At 44.4% G+C, this 12346-nt stretch overlaps 1 protein-coding gene across 4 annotated transcripts; it reads left to right on the forward strand.

Annotated features, from left to right (window-relative positions):
• Positions 1–1396: 1396 nt before the first annotated feature.
• Positions 1397–9023, forward strand: gpatch2 (G patch domain containing 2). 4 transcript variants are annotated; one of them, XM_061091356.1, is made up of 10 exons: positions 1397–1536; positions 2614–2857; positions 3505–4043; positions 4585–4649; positions 4810–5007; positions 5642–5762; positions 6178–6217; positions 6602–6666; positions 6872–6960; positions 7718–9023. In XM_061091356.1, the coding sequence occupies exons 1-10, from the start codon at positions 1487–1489 to the stop codon at positions 7885–7887; spliced, it is 1581 nt and encodes a 526-aa protein (XP_060947339.1). In that variant the 5' UTR covers positions 1397–1486; the 3' UTR covers positions 7888–9023. The 4 variants fall into 4 exon arrangements, with proteins under 4 accessions (XP_060947339.1, XP_060947340.1, XP_060947341.1 ...); XM_061091357.1 differs by having other exon boundaries at positions 7721–9023; XM_061091358.1 differs by having other exon boundaries at positions 3505–4040.
• Positions 9024–12346: the final 3323 nt, after the last annotated feature.

Consider the following 12346-nt stretch of genomic DNA (forward strand, 5'->3'; position numbering starts at 1 on the left):
CACATAAAAGCATCAACATCATTACAGGCAGTGACTGAGGAACATTAAGGTGCATTCTCCTCTGCTGTTATGTCATGCTCCTGTTTGTCTTCCACACATGCATAGGATTCACAGTTCACTTTACCCAGCTCCAGGTGTTGTCAGCGGCATACTGGTCAACAGTCACATCAAACTCTTCATCATCCTCTGCTGATGTCATGATTCCATTATGTGTCTGATCCCAGGCTGTAGATCTATGGCCTCTCAGAGGAGGTGTGTGTGTGTGTGTGTGTGGGTGAGTGAAACTCCACAAGTCCGGTCTTTGTCTGGGAGGTTGTGTCTTCGCTCTCAGACCGAGTCAAGTGTCTGACTGCCGTGTGCCAGTGGACAGCGTCTCTACTAAATTTACCTGAGCCCCCCCGGGTCAGAAACCTGAGAGGGTCCTGGAGGGGTCATCCTCCACCAGACCCCGTGACTCCTGAGGCATTTGAGGAGGGAAGGGGAGGGACACGGGTGTTTGACAGAATGTATATTTGAGTGAACATCCTCAGACGCAAGTAAACACATGCCAGTCGAAAGTCAGACGGCAAATCACCCCTTCACAGATCTCCCCCTGCTGATGCCAGTCAAAGCAGTGTGTTAAAGTGGTAAATATTTCCTCATGTAACACTGTGTTGTTGCTGACCCACCACTCAAATCCACAGAGCACCTGTTGCACTGGTATGAGACTCACTGGTGCCCGGTGACTCTTCCACTGACCACTGCAATTAATACGACACTGTGTTTACTGATGAGTTTGAACTGGTGACCTTTGTAAGTGTCTGATGTCACCCTGCAGCTGGGACATGAGGTCCGCTCATTTTGAAGCTGCACCGCCCTCCCCTGTTCACAGGAGGTTAATACAGCAGGTTTCATCATTGGTGCATGAAGATGCCTTCACTTGTTGTGTTAAAAAAATACTCTTACAACTAAGTAGGTATGCATTGTCAAGCTTCGTGTCCCTTTAGTTGTTATTTTAAACAAAAAATGTAACCAAACAAATTGCACCATCTTTGTCATGACCATGTCAGTATGTCTATATGTCCACATACACCTCAGTTTTTGTTTTATTAGTTTTGTTTCAAATTTAGTTTTTTTTTTATGTGGTGACAAAAATATGACATTATCAGCTATTGCAGTGTCACCATTGTGTTACAAGAGAGGAAAACTGCAGTTTTATAAACGTATGAATTATGACAACAATAAAAAAACATTAAAAGCAAATACACACACACACACACAATAAAATGCATATAAAATACAAATAAATGATAACTCGGTGTAGTAATACGGCGTGTTTTCCCACTGCGGTCCCTGAAGGCAGCACGGTGCCTTCACGGTGTCCTCCTCCTGTCGCGTATTGATCCGTGCAGCCGCACATCGGTAGCTTTGGCCGGGATGCGTTCGGTGGAGTGTCGCTGCCTGTCCGTTGTTTCTGGCTAAAGGTTCCCGGCACTTGGAGGCTTTAATGTTCCGAGCAGCTCCTTTAAAAACCATCGGCAAAGCGGGAACCGGCTGGTAGGTGGTCTTCTGAAATCACTGAGACGTAACATTTTGTTCACGTCCACTCCGATGAATCAGCCGGCTGGAAACAGAGCTAGCTGCGTTAGCTAGGCTACAAGCTAGGCTACAAGCTAGGCTACAAGCCAGGCTGCTCTGGAAGCGTTTCTTCTCGGTTGTTTATTTCCCGGCGACAGGCGTCAACACTTCCAGAAACTCACCTAGCGAGTATATGAACCGAACGATGCTTTATTAGCTTTCGATGTTTCACAGCTGGACGTCTGCCTCAGTGGCCACAGCTAGCTAGCCGGAAAAAACGCTAGCCCTTCAATGCTAACAACAACCAGAACCGCTAATCCGAGAAAAAAGTCTTGCTAATTGTTTTAATGGCTGCGAAGTTTGCTAACATCGTCCCTGTCGCGTATTGATTTTGGTGGATTCATCAACGTAAGTACTAAGGAGTGACCTTATTGCGCGATGGTCCGGTGAAGAGAGGATTACTGTGTTTGTGTGTGAGTAAATAATCACAGGGCTAATGTGAGTTTTCACAGCTAGCTACGTCCATCTTAAGCTGTTATCTTAAGATGGCTAGCTCTGCAGCTTAAGTTAGTATTGCTACTTCCACCGATCGCCAATAGCAAATCAGGTTCACTTAAAAAATGTCAACGCAGCTTTTTTTTACAGCCCTCTGTGCAAACAATCTGACCCACAACCGTCTTGCACAAAATTCTATTAAGATCTAAAAATATGCATATACATATCAAACAGGGATTAACTAATTGCACATTCGGTTAAGGTAATAAACTAGGGCAACATTTGAATATGTACAATGTAAACTTAATGTATGCAGTTTAACTGTATTGCACAAACTAGTAGAAAACCTGAGTGAAACATGAATAATTTACATGTTATGTCAGATCTCCTCACTCTGTTTGCACAATGCTTGCATATTGTGTTGCTATGAACTGAATCTTTTGCTATATTGCTCTGGATGAAAGAGCCCATCCCTACTTATAAAGTATTTGCCCAAGCAAACTTAACATTTTAATGCTTGTGAGTGTTTAAACGGTGCCTCTCTATTTCCTACACTTTCAGGCACTTTCACCGGACGATGGACGAGCTGGTCCATGACCTGGTGTCGGCACTGGAGGAGAGCTCGGAGCAAGCAGCTCGCGGCGGCTTCGGGGACGGGGGGGACCATGCTCTGGCAGTGGGCTGCCTGCTGAAGAGGCAGGCTCGGAAGCGGAGGGGCAGAAAGCGGCGCTCGGACAACCCGCACCCACCCTGGGAGACGGGCCACCTCAGCGAGGGCTCAGAGTCCAGCGTGGAAGAACACAAGGTGAGGTAGGGCGGCTGGATGGAGGGCAATGATTCAGCCCCGGTTAAGAGCCTGTGTCAATAAACTGACTATAGGGTCTTTTAAGCAAAAGTTAAGACTGTCTTAGGACAGACGTAGAGTTTGCCCAACCTGGCTCTTTTGAGAAGGAAATGGAAAGAAAAAAGTACAATAGAAGGGACCACATTGGTTTCGGTCTCTCTAGTGGTCTCGTCAAAACATAATTAAGTGATTTTCTCAAGAAACAGCTGGACAACACCAACAGGAGCTGATAAATACAGTTTTACCATCTGTTTCTTTGTTTGCTTAATAATTATACGGAAACTTGTTTTGTGTCCAATTTAAGTTGCTAAAAACTTAAGCTTAACCCTTAGTGTTGTCGGGTCTTTGGTAACTCTAAGTAATTTGTCACCACACAAAGTAATGATTCTTTGTTGTCTCGAGGGCATAACAAATATAAGGACCAGGATTCAATCCTTTTTTATGTTTATACAGATTTCCTCCCATCCAATTGTGTCGTTGGCCCATTGGTTTAGCCTCACTCTGCTTTTGTTTATCCAAAGTGACATCCCTACACTTGTTTTTTTCCAGTATCTTATTTTAGCGCCAGCATCACAGTCTATTATTTACCACACGAACATTTGTTGCAGGACTACCGTGCCAGCACAGGAGGCGTTTCTGCTGCCAACAGCCATGCCCGGGACAACAGTGACTCGGATGAACAGCTCGGCCCCAAACGGCGCACCCCCCTCACTGCCGACACGGGCCGAGGCAAGCGGCCGCTTTGGCCGGATGACCTGAGCGTCCTGGGGTCTGCAGAGGGAACTCGCAGCCTCAGGCGGCGGCGTAAGGTCAAACGTATGGCTGTAGACCCACCTGCCGAACCAGAGCCTTCATCATCCACCCTGCTCGGGCCTCCACCTGTCCCCAAAGCCCGTGTGGGTGGAAGGCCACATAGACTGGGTATGAATGAGGACAGGGCTGCCTTGGAGGTGTGCGGCGGTGGTCAGGGAGGAAAGAACCGGGTGAAGAAGAGGAAAATGACCACGCACAGGATGGGAATGGAGGCCACAGATGAAGGGGTTGTGGTGGAGAGTGAGGACACCATCTCTTCTCTGATGGAAGGATCCAAAGACAAAATGGAGTTGGAGGAGCAAAAGGGATCGGACGAGGACATGAGTGACAGGTGGTTAGTGTTTTCACTTTTGTTTTCTTTTTATGCCTTGTGCTGCAAGACGCTTCTGCTTCTGTGCACTGAATGAACCAGTACTTGAGTGTGAGTCTGTAGGACAGCAGGTGAGGTTGCTTGTGAGCTAGGGCTTGTTCTGCTCCAACTATCAAAAACTCTCATATCAAGAGCCGTCGTAGAGGTTTTGGTCTTTTCTCATCCTGTGTATTTATTCTTTGATCAGGAACTTCCTGGTGTAACCAAATTCTATTTTTGCCAATATCAGACCCATTTTTCAGGCCATCTTCCTTTTACAACTGCTTATGTTTGGAAAACCTATAAATCTGAGAATGTTGACTACCAAATTTAGTAGAAACCATATTTATAAAAAAACTAAAATAAATGGTATTGATAGTAAAACTCATAGATCATATCCAGGATATCTAGCCCATGGTGTGCATGAGCTTTCTATTTTCTTTCTCAAGTAGAAAGTTTGTCTTCCTGTATTCAATGTCTTCAGTTATGTATTTTTCTATTCCTATTTCTGCTTTTTCCTTTGCAGTGAAACCAGCAGCGTCAGTAACAGCAGTGACGGTGGCCTCTACACCAATGATGAAGGAAGACAAGGTAAGACGTACTCAGTTTTCTCTAAAATTATGGGTTGAACTGATAAACCCCATTGTATTTGTGAGGTATAGATCATATTGGTATATCTAGTAAGGGGCAGAACTAAAATGCATGTGAATTAGTGCTCATGAACCAGGGGTCTCTGTCCTCCCTCCCCCAGCTGACGACGAGCAGAGCGACTGGTTCTACGAGGGGGAGCCGGGCTCTGGTCCGGGGCCCGGAGGTGCGTGTGGGATAGCGGGAGTGGTTCCCTGGTGGGAGAGGGAGACCGGGTCAGAGGAGCTGGACCTAGCTGACCCAGTCTTCAACAGCATCCTCACGGGATCCTTCCCACTCATGAGCTCTGGAGCACAGAGAGGTACAGAAGAAGCTCGTCTTTAAAGCTGCGGTATTATATTTATATGGTTCACATTTACAGTACAATCAAATCACGAGGGTTGAAGCACACACTCACAGACACTGTTCTTGCAGTCTCACTCCTGGCCAGTAGGAGGCAAACACATCACACAGAATGATCAGCATTGAGGCAATAAAATGTTGCTGTGTAGTTACTTTAGAAAGGAAACTCCTCCACCTATAGTACTGGTGTTAACATGCAGCATCAAAGAGAAGCAGTACTGGCCAAATTTTTTTTAAAAATAAAGATAGAAACATGACAATTTTCTTATTATCTCTAATAATGCTGTTGTTCAAGGTTATACACAGAAACATGATCATTTCCCCCCAGTATTTTGAATACGCCATGCAGTATCTTCACCAGCCACTGTATAGCAGAAGTAATAAAACCATTTGGGATTGTTGTCTCCGATTAAATTAATTTGCCTATAATTAATATCCCACTGGCACTATGTTGTAACACATCTAGTTTAATGGGACATGATGAGTTGTCTCTCATCCAACATGGGCTTTTCATCAAACTATTCAAATTATTTCATTAATTATGCACTAAAACATGACTTCTGTTGCCAATGAGCCGGTGCTATGTTTGTCAGGTTTCCAGGCCAGACTGAGCCGTCTCCATGGCAACCAGCCGGCGTCTGAGGCGGGGCTGCAGGGCGGCTCCGGCCAGGGCTTCAGCGACAGACTGGGAAGACAAAGCCAGGACTCCCATGAGTGAGTTTCTGACTTTAGATAAGTTGGGGTTGATTCTGACTTGTCTGTTTATATTCTTGTTCATATTGTTTATTTCCAGTTAGTTTTTTTATCTGCTCTAAAATGGTTGAGACTGAAAAAGGCAGGTGCCACAGTTTTTCTTCTAAAATCAACTCTTGACATACAAGTTCTAAAATGTAGTTTGTAGACCAGATCAAATTTAAACAAAATGGTTGTTCTGGTTCTTACAGATGATGACTTGACAGTTTGTCAATAGTAGTTATTGTGCCTACTCTGCCTTTGAAATGAAAGTGTTGTTGAGTGCTACCGATTGTATTGAGTTGAATTAAATGTAATTTCTTTCTTTCTTTTGCACTTTACCTCACCAGTAGTACCAGAGGTAAAGCCACCAATTACATTCTTATGTCTTCAACAGGCCGTGGTTTAGCTCAAGCTCGAGGAGAGAACACGGACAGGTACTACCATTCAGCCAATAGGTTTTTCTTGGACATATCAGCTCGATTTTAAGCATTTATGTTTTCTGATATGTGCAGATAAGAAAACTTGCATTTACAGAATAAACAATAGAGTTTACAGTTAATATTTGACATACAAATTATGTCTATTTTGTTAATTTCAGTAAGACACGCACTGTATTTGTGTTTTCTTTATTACATTTCTTTGTCATAAGGGTTTGATAATTACATCGTAGAGATAATTGCTAAATTTAATTTATATGTGTATATATAAATATCTGCCAATATATCAGTATCTGGAGTGTTATTGCGACCATAGCTTTCTAGCTGCTGGAACATTAAGTCTAGTTCACCCTCTTCCTTCTTTCACCTCCACTTGCACAGTTGCACTGGGACCCGCGGGCAGACAGGGGGCATCGGAGGAGCTGCTCAGTAAAAACAGCCAGCAGGTAAGAACCACATTTAAATTCAAACACCAGATTCATTTCCATTTGTATCCGTATTTGTCTCTGCCGCAGTCTCGTAGACATAACTCCCTGTAGTTCCCTCACATTGTTTGATGGGGTTTTTCAGGCAAACATTACGCTCTGTACTGTTATTTGAGATCAGACTAATGCTGTCATATGTTTTTTTTCTGACCGGCTGCTTTTGCAGACAGACCAGCGGGCACCTGGGCTCTCTGTGTACAGGGGATGTCAAGCGGAGGCGAAAAGCAGCCCCCCTCGGTTCCACTGCCCCCCCAGGTATTGGACGCACACCTAGCTACACCTAACACGCCATCTGGCACTTATTACCAACTGCCCCTTTCGTTGTAATTTTGGCTCCCGTTTTCGCTGTTGTTCCCTTCCCCCTGTTGGTAAAGCTCAGTATGTTTGCCAGCCTGCTTGTCTCCTCGCCGGCTGTCTCTCGCACATACGCTGATGCAAACACAGGGGACTGGGAAAAGAAGTGATGTTTTCAGTTCACATTTTTAAAAGGGTTAATTGAGATAATCTTTATATTGCTTCCTCTCCATCTTCCTCTCTCATTTTTTGAATCCAGCTTTAGCTCCAAACCCCCTTTGCGCCTAAGCTTTGTTGGACAAGTGTCAGCTGGCTTAGACATGCTGTTAGAGCCAAGATACTGGATTAGCTCTTAGCAAACTAACATTTGTGTACCAGCGTCTCTCCCCCCCCCCCCCCCCCCCCCCCCAAACCACCCTCCTGGGCTGGTTAATGCTCGTTGAGGAGGAAGGGGGAGGCAGCAAAACCTAATGGTCTCGGGCCAAAGTCACATTTTAAGATATGTTAATTTACAGCTTGACACCTGGATTATACACAGAAGCTTGTAAAACAATCACGTATGTTTTGAGTGCAGGTGTAATCTCCTATTTTCTGCCTAATCCCTGACACTACACGCAATTGTAAAATGAGAAACAGAAAGCACACAAAAAAGAGAGATTAGCGAAAAAAGCTAACGGAAAATAAATAATCTTTTCTCACCTGTCACCTCTACTTTCAGTAGTGGTCGGAGAGAACGCTCCTCCCCTCCCAGACTCCAACATGGGGAGCCGCATGTTGCAGAGCATGGGCTGGAGCCCGGGGATGGGCCTGGGTCCAGGCGGAAGGGGCATGACTGAGCCCATCCGGGCCACACAGAGACCCAAAGGAACAGGTCTAGGTTTCAACTGATCACCCGGCGTCTGGATGCTGAACCTGAAGACGACTGGGACGAGACTTTCCAGGAGCCACAAGTAGAGACAGAGATGAACTGCTGCTTGGGCTGATGAACGTTTTAAAAGAAAAAAGAAGAAAAAAAAAGGTCCAGAATAATCCAGATGTGAGTCACAAGAGAAGGAGTGAGGCTTGTCCCAGAAACAGTCTGTGCTGATAGAGAAACTTTCCCATATTGGGGAAACTGCAAGAAGCCTGTGAAAGACTGCAGCTGAGCTGGAGAAAACACTTCCTGCAAACACGTCCTGTCAAGAAACTCTACATTGGAAGAAATCAATGACATAATGCCTCATTGTTGGTGTGTTAAACCGGCCCACTGCCTCCGCCCTGTTACCTCAGACAGGCCTCAGACTCGAGGTGCTGTTCACCATTGACAGAGAGCAGCTGTGGAGATACTGCAGTTTGTTTTCAGTTAGTGAAATAATGATAAATGGCTATTTCCATATGTTCTTGAAGAATTTTGGAATCAGAGACTGTTTGAGTAGATCATACCTCGAGATTTCTTAGGTTTGCATTTATTGTGATGAAGTTAGGGTACACTGTATGGATGTGTGTTTCTCCATCAATTTTATACTTCATTTAATGGAGAAAGTCATCCGATTTATTTTCTCACTCTCCCCCAAAATAAGAAAAGATAAAAAATCCTGAACACAGATTTCTGTAAGCATGTGCAGCTGTGTCTGCTGCAGGTTTCTGCTGATGTGTATGAAGAAAACACATCTGTGGTTGAGGTGTATTATCCTGACTGTTTGTACTGAGCATGCAGTATTATCCTACCACGGCCATGCAGACGTTACACATGCTGTTTATCAAAATAACTGTATGACAGTCAGGTTAAGAATCTCATTGTTTCTATCAGAGATTGAATAAATATGGCTCGTTGCAGTTTCTGCAGAATTTGACAAAATGGCATATTGAAGGACCCTACATAATCACGGTTCATAGGTGTTTTACTTGTTTTGCTTGATTATCAGACCTTTTGTCACGACTGTGGGTGAGTACAAACTGTAGTTCTCATCCAATCAGATGGAAATTTTAACAACTGTGTGGATGTGAAGGACCTTAATACAATTAAAGCAATAGAGGAACCACGATTTGAGTGATATTTTTTATGTCTTTTCGTCGGCAACAGCCAGTGGCCGCAGTTATCATCTCTCCGTGTTGTACGTCTCATTCTCATGAACACGATATCCAGAACGGCTTGAGTGTATTTATTCAAACTTGGTTAAAAAGTTTGTGTCTGATTTTGAAGGTCGAAGGTCAAGGTCGCTGTGACCTCACAAAACGTTTTTTCCGCTTGTGAACTTGACTTCAAAGGAACCCAGGGAATTCTTTCAAATTTAGTACAAAAAGAAATTGGACTCAAGAATGAACAGACTAAAGTAAGTTTGTCAGAGGTCAAGGTTGCCTCAGCTTAGTTTTCATATTGGCTTTCCATTATAAATTGTTCTGTATAGTAATTTGAAATAGATTCAAGCAGAGATAGGAATCGAAATATAAGTGAGAAATTGTACAGGAAATTGCACTGTAGCAGAACTATTTTCTTCCAATCATGTTGGCTTCTATTGAAAGCATGGAGCGAAATTGCAAAATTATATTTTTTCTGGTTATTTTGGCTCATGGTCAATGACTCATTTGATCATTTATTTCACAGAGAGCCCAACAGATGCTGGATTTTCTTTTTTTGGCTGATGCATATGGTGTAATTACCAGTTTTCCAATTTAGCAACAGTGGGGACTTTTCAAAATAAAATTGCTCATTAGAGTTTGATTTACTTGTCGGTTACAAATGTCCGGACTCCAGCCCTGATCTGATACAATATGTTGATTCTCTCATCTTCTTTTCGCAGCAGACTTGTTGACTTGTCATAGCAGGACAACCTGACTTAATAACAATAAGGATTGGCGCAGGTCTTTCAGTGAGTCAGCACCACAATCTGTACGAGGACATAAGAGTATAAAAATAAATACGCCCATGAAAAAGATCCGTAGCCGAATGAGTAGCAGTGAGTTCAGTAGATTTTTGCCCTGGGTTTCGCCTTTCAGGCTACAAGGTCATACAGCCTGATTAAATTTATTTCATGTTTTTCTTCTAAAATGTTCTGAATAAGGGAGTGACCCCTCTGTATTTAAGACTAAAATCCATATTACCATAAACATTTTGGATTCTTTAAGTATGTAAAATTTAAAATTTAGATTTTCAGCAAAATATTTGCACAGCATTTTATTTTACACATGAAAAAAAAACTGTTTCTGAATACCCATAGATAAATCTTACCCTTCTGCAATATCTTCTTTGTTATTGGCCAATAATTAAACCAATATCAATACTGTCATATGATAAAATAAATTACCTCATATCAACTGTGCTCCAATTTTCAATCAGTCCTTAAATGTAAGGAACTCAGTCTGTGGTTTGCTATTGGTCGATGATTATTTCCCGTCAGTCTTATTTTTCAGTCTGAAACAAAATACTGTTAAGTGAATCTGTTGAAGTTCATCTCTATGTTCATTGTGAATGAAGCTGGTTTCATTCCCACTCCTCCTGACACCCATCGATTAAACAGACGACAAACCAGGAGAAGTCTGGGTGCTTCTGGGACAGTACACACACACACACACACACACACACACACACACACACACACACACACACACACACACACACACACACACACACACACACACACACACACACACACACACACACACACACACACACACACACACACACACACACACACACACACACACACACACACACACACACACACACACACACACACACAGCCACACAGCGCTCTTAAAGAAATTATTTTGCAATAACTGCTCATAAGAACATGCCGTTTAAACAACTCTGACAACACATGTATCACATCCATGTGCTGACTCAACAACACTGAAACATGATGCTCTCTCTCTCTCTCTCTCTCTCTCTCTCTCTCTCTCTCTCTCTCTCTCTCTCTCTCTCTCGCTCCCTCCCTCCCCTTTACTCTCCCTATTTCTCCCATCCTTGCAAGGCTGCAATAGAAAACCCTCCTGTATCCATGTGTCCTCTACGCTCCCTCCAACTCACCACCTCCCTCTGCATATGAGGGAATGCTACACACACACACACACACACACACACACACACACACACACACACACACTCCCCCCACCACCCCTTTCTCTTAGACACACTTTTTTTCTGTCTGACACTCTCTCTCAGGACTCCCCTGCGAGCCGAGCCAGGCAGGCAGGCAGGTAGGTAAAGTCAGCCCTGGATCAGAGTGAGATGCTGAGAGGAGGAGAGGGAGAAAGGGGGGAATGTGTGTGAGTGTGTGTGTGTGTGTGCGATGCTGCTGCTGCATCGCTGAGCTACAGAGACCGGAGGCAAGGAGAGCTGGAGCGTTTGTCCTTGAGACTGACTGACTGACTGCAGCTGTAGAGCGGAGGAGCAGCAGCCAGTGGAGGGAACTGACCGTGAGTACCGGGCTACAGCAAGAAGATGAGAGCATGGGGAGAAGTAAACGCAGGTTTATTTTCTATTAATTGCAGCAAATGGACTGTTGTGGTTTTGTTCCTGTCTGCTTAGAAACAGTCCAGTCAGTGTAGTGTTTGAATGGAAACAGAGGTGTGTGTGTGTGTGTGTGTGTGTGTGTGTGTGTGTGTGTGTGTGTGTGTGTTCCTGACCAGGTAGAGGTCTACTCTGCTCCCAGGTGAACTCATCTATCAGGCTTTTTATTGGCTGCCATCGATACTTGAACCTATATTTGGGACTTTGTGAGCAGTTCAGCAATTTCTCAGTTTGTCCGCAGCAGCGTCCAGTTTCTTGGTGTGTGTGTGTGTGTGTTGTACTAAGATGTCAGTAAACACAACACTACTGTACATCGCTGCAGCTCGGCCCCCGCTCTCCACGCCTCACTCTCCTTTACCTCGGCTTCTGTTGACAGATCGATAGTTATGCATCTATAATTGGAAGTCATCGTTTATGGCGACCCTCCAAAGCGACTCATTATCATGTGTAATCTTGCAGAAAATTTAATTTTGACTGGTGTTCCTCGGTCCAGCCGGGAGTCGCTGGACTGTGCCGCGCTGTGGCTAACTGGCCGAGGGTGGGGTTACTTGGGAGAGGACCCCCCCCCCGAAGCCTGGGGAAGGGTGGGGTTGAGGGGGAGAGTGGGGGCCTTTCGTGTCAAATCTCCCCTTAAAGCCTGGAAATCCTTGCATCGCCCCTGGATGCAGCCACATGATGAGATGAGGAGGGACGGGAGGGAGATATTACGCAGAATTTCCATGAAAGACAAAAAGAAGGACACGGAGAGAAAAGAGGGAGGAGAAGGAATCGGCGTTTGTCTCTCTCCGTGGTGTGGGGATGGTTTTGTGAGAGGATACCGGCTCACCTGTGGAGCTGCTGACAGAATGTGTTAGGCCA

This window comes from Limanda limanda, chromosome 18, assembly GCF_963576545.1.
Source record: "Limanda limanda chromosome 18, fLimLim1.1, whole genome shotgun sequence".
NCBI lineage: Eukaryota > Metazoa > Chordata > Actinopteri > Pleuronectiformes > Pleuronectidae > Limanda > Limanda limanda.

Coding starts and splice junctions, on each gene's coding strand:
- gpatch2 (XM_061091356.1), top strand. CDS start 1,487: ATGTTCCGAGCAGCTCCTTTAAAAACCATCGGCAAAGCGGGAACCGGC. Junction 4,044..4,584: donor GAGGACATGAGTGACAGGTG/GTTAGTGTTTTC, acceptor TTTCCTTTGCAG/TGAAACCAGCAGCGTCAGTA. Junction 5,008..5,641: donor GAGCTCTGGAGCACAGAGAG/GTACAGAAGAAG, acceptor TATGTTTGTCAG/GTTTCCAGGCCAGACTGAGC.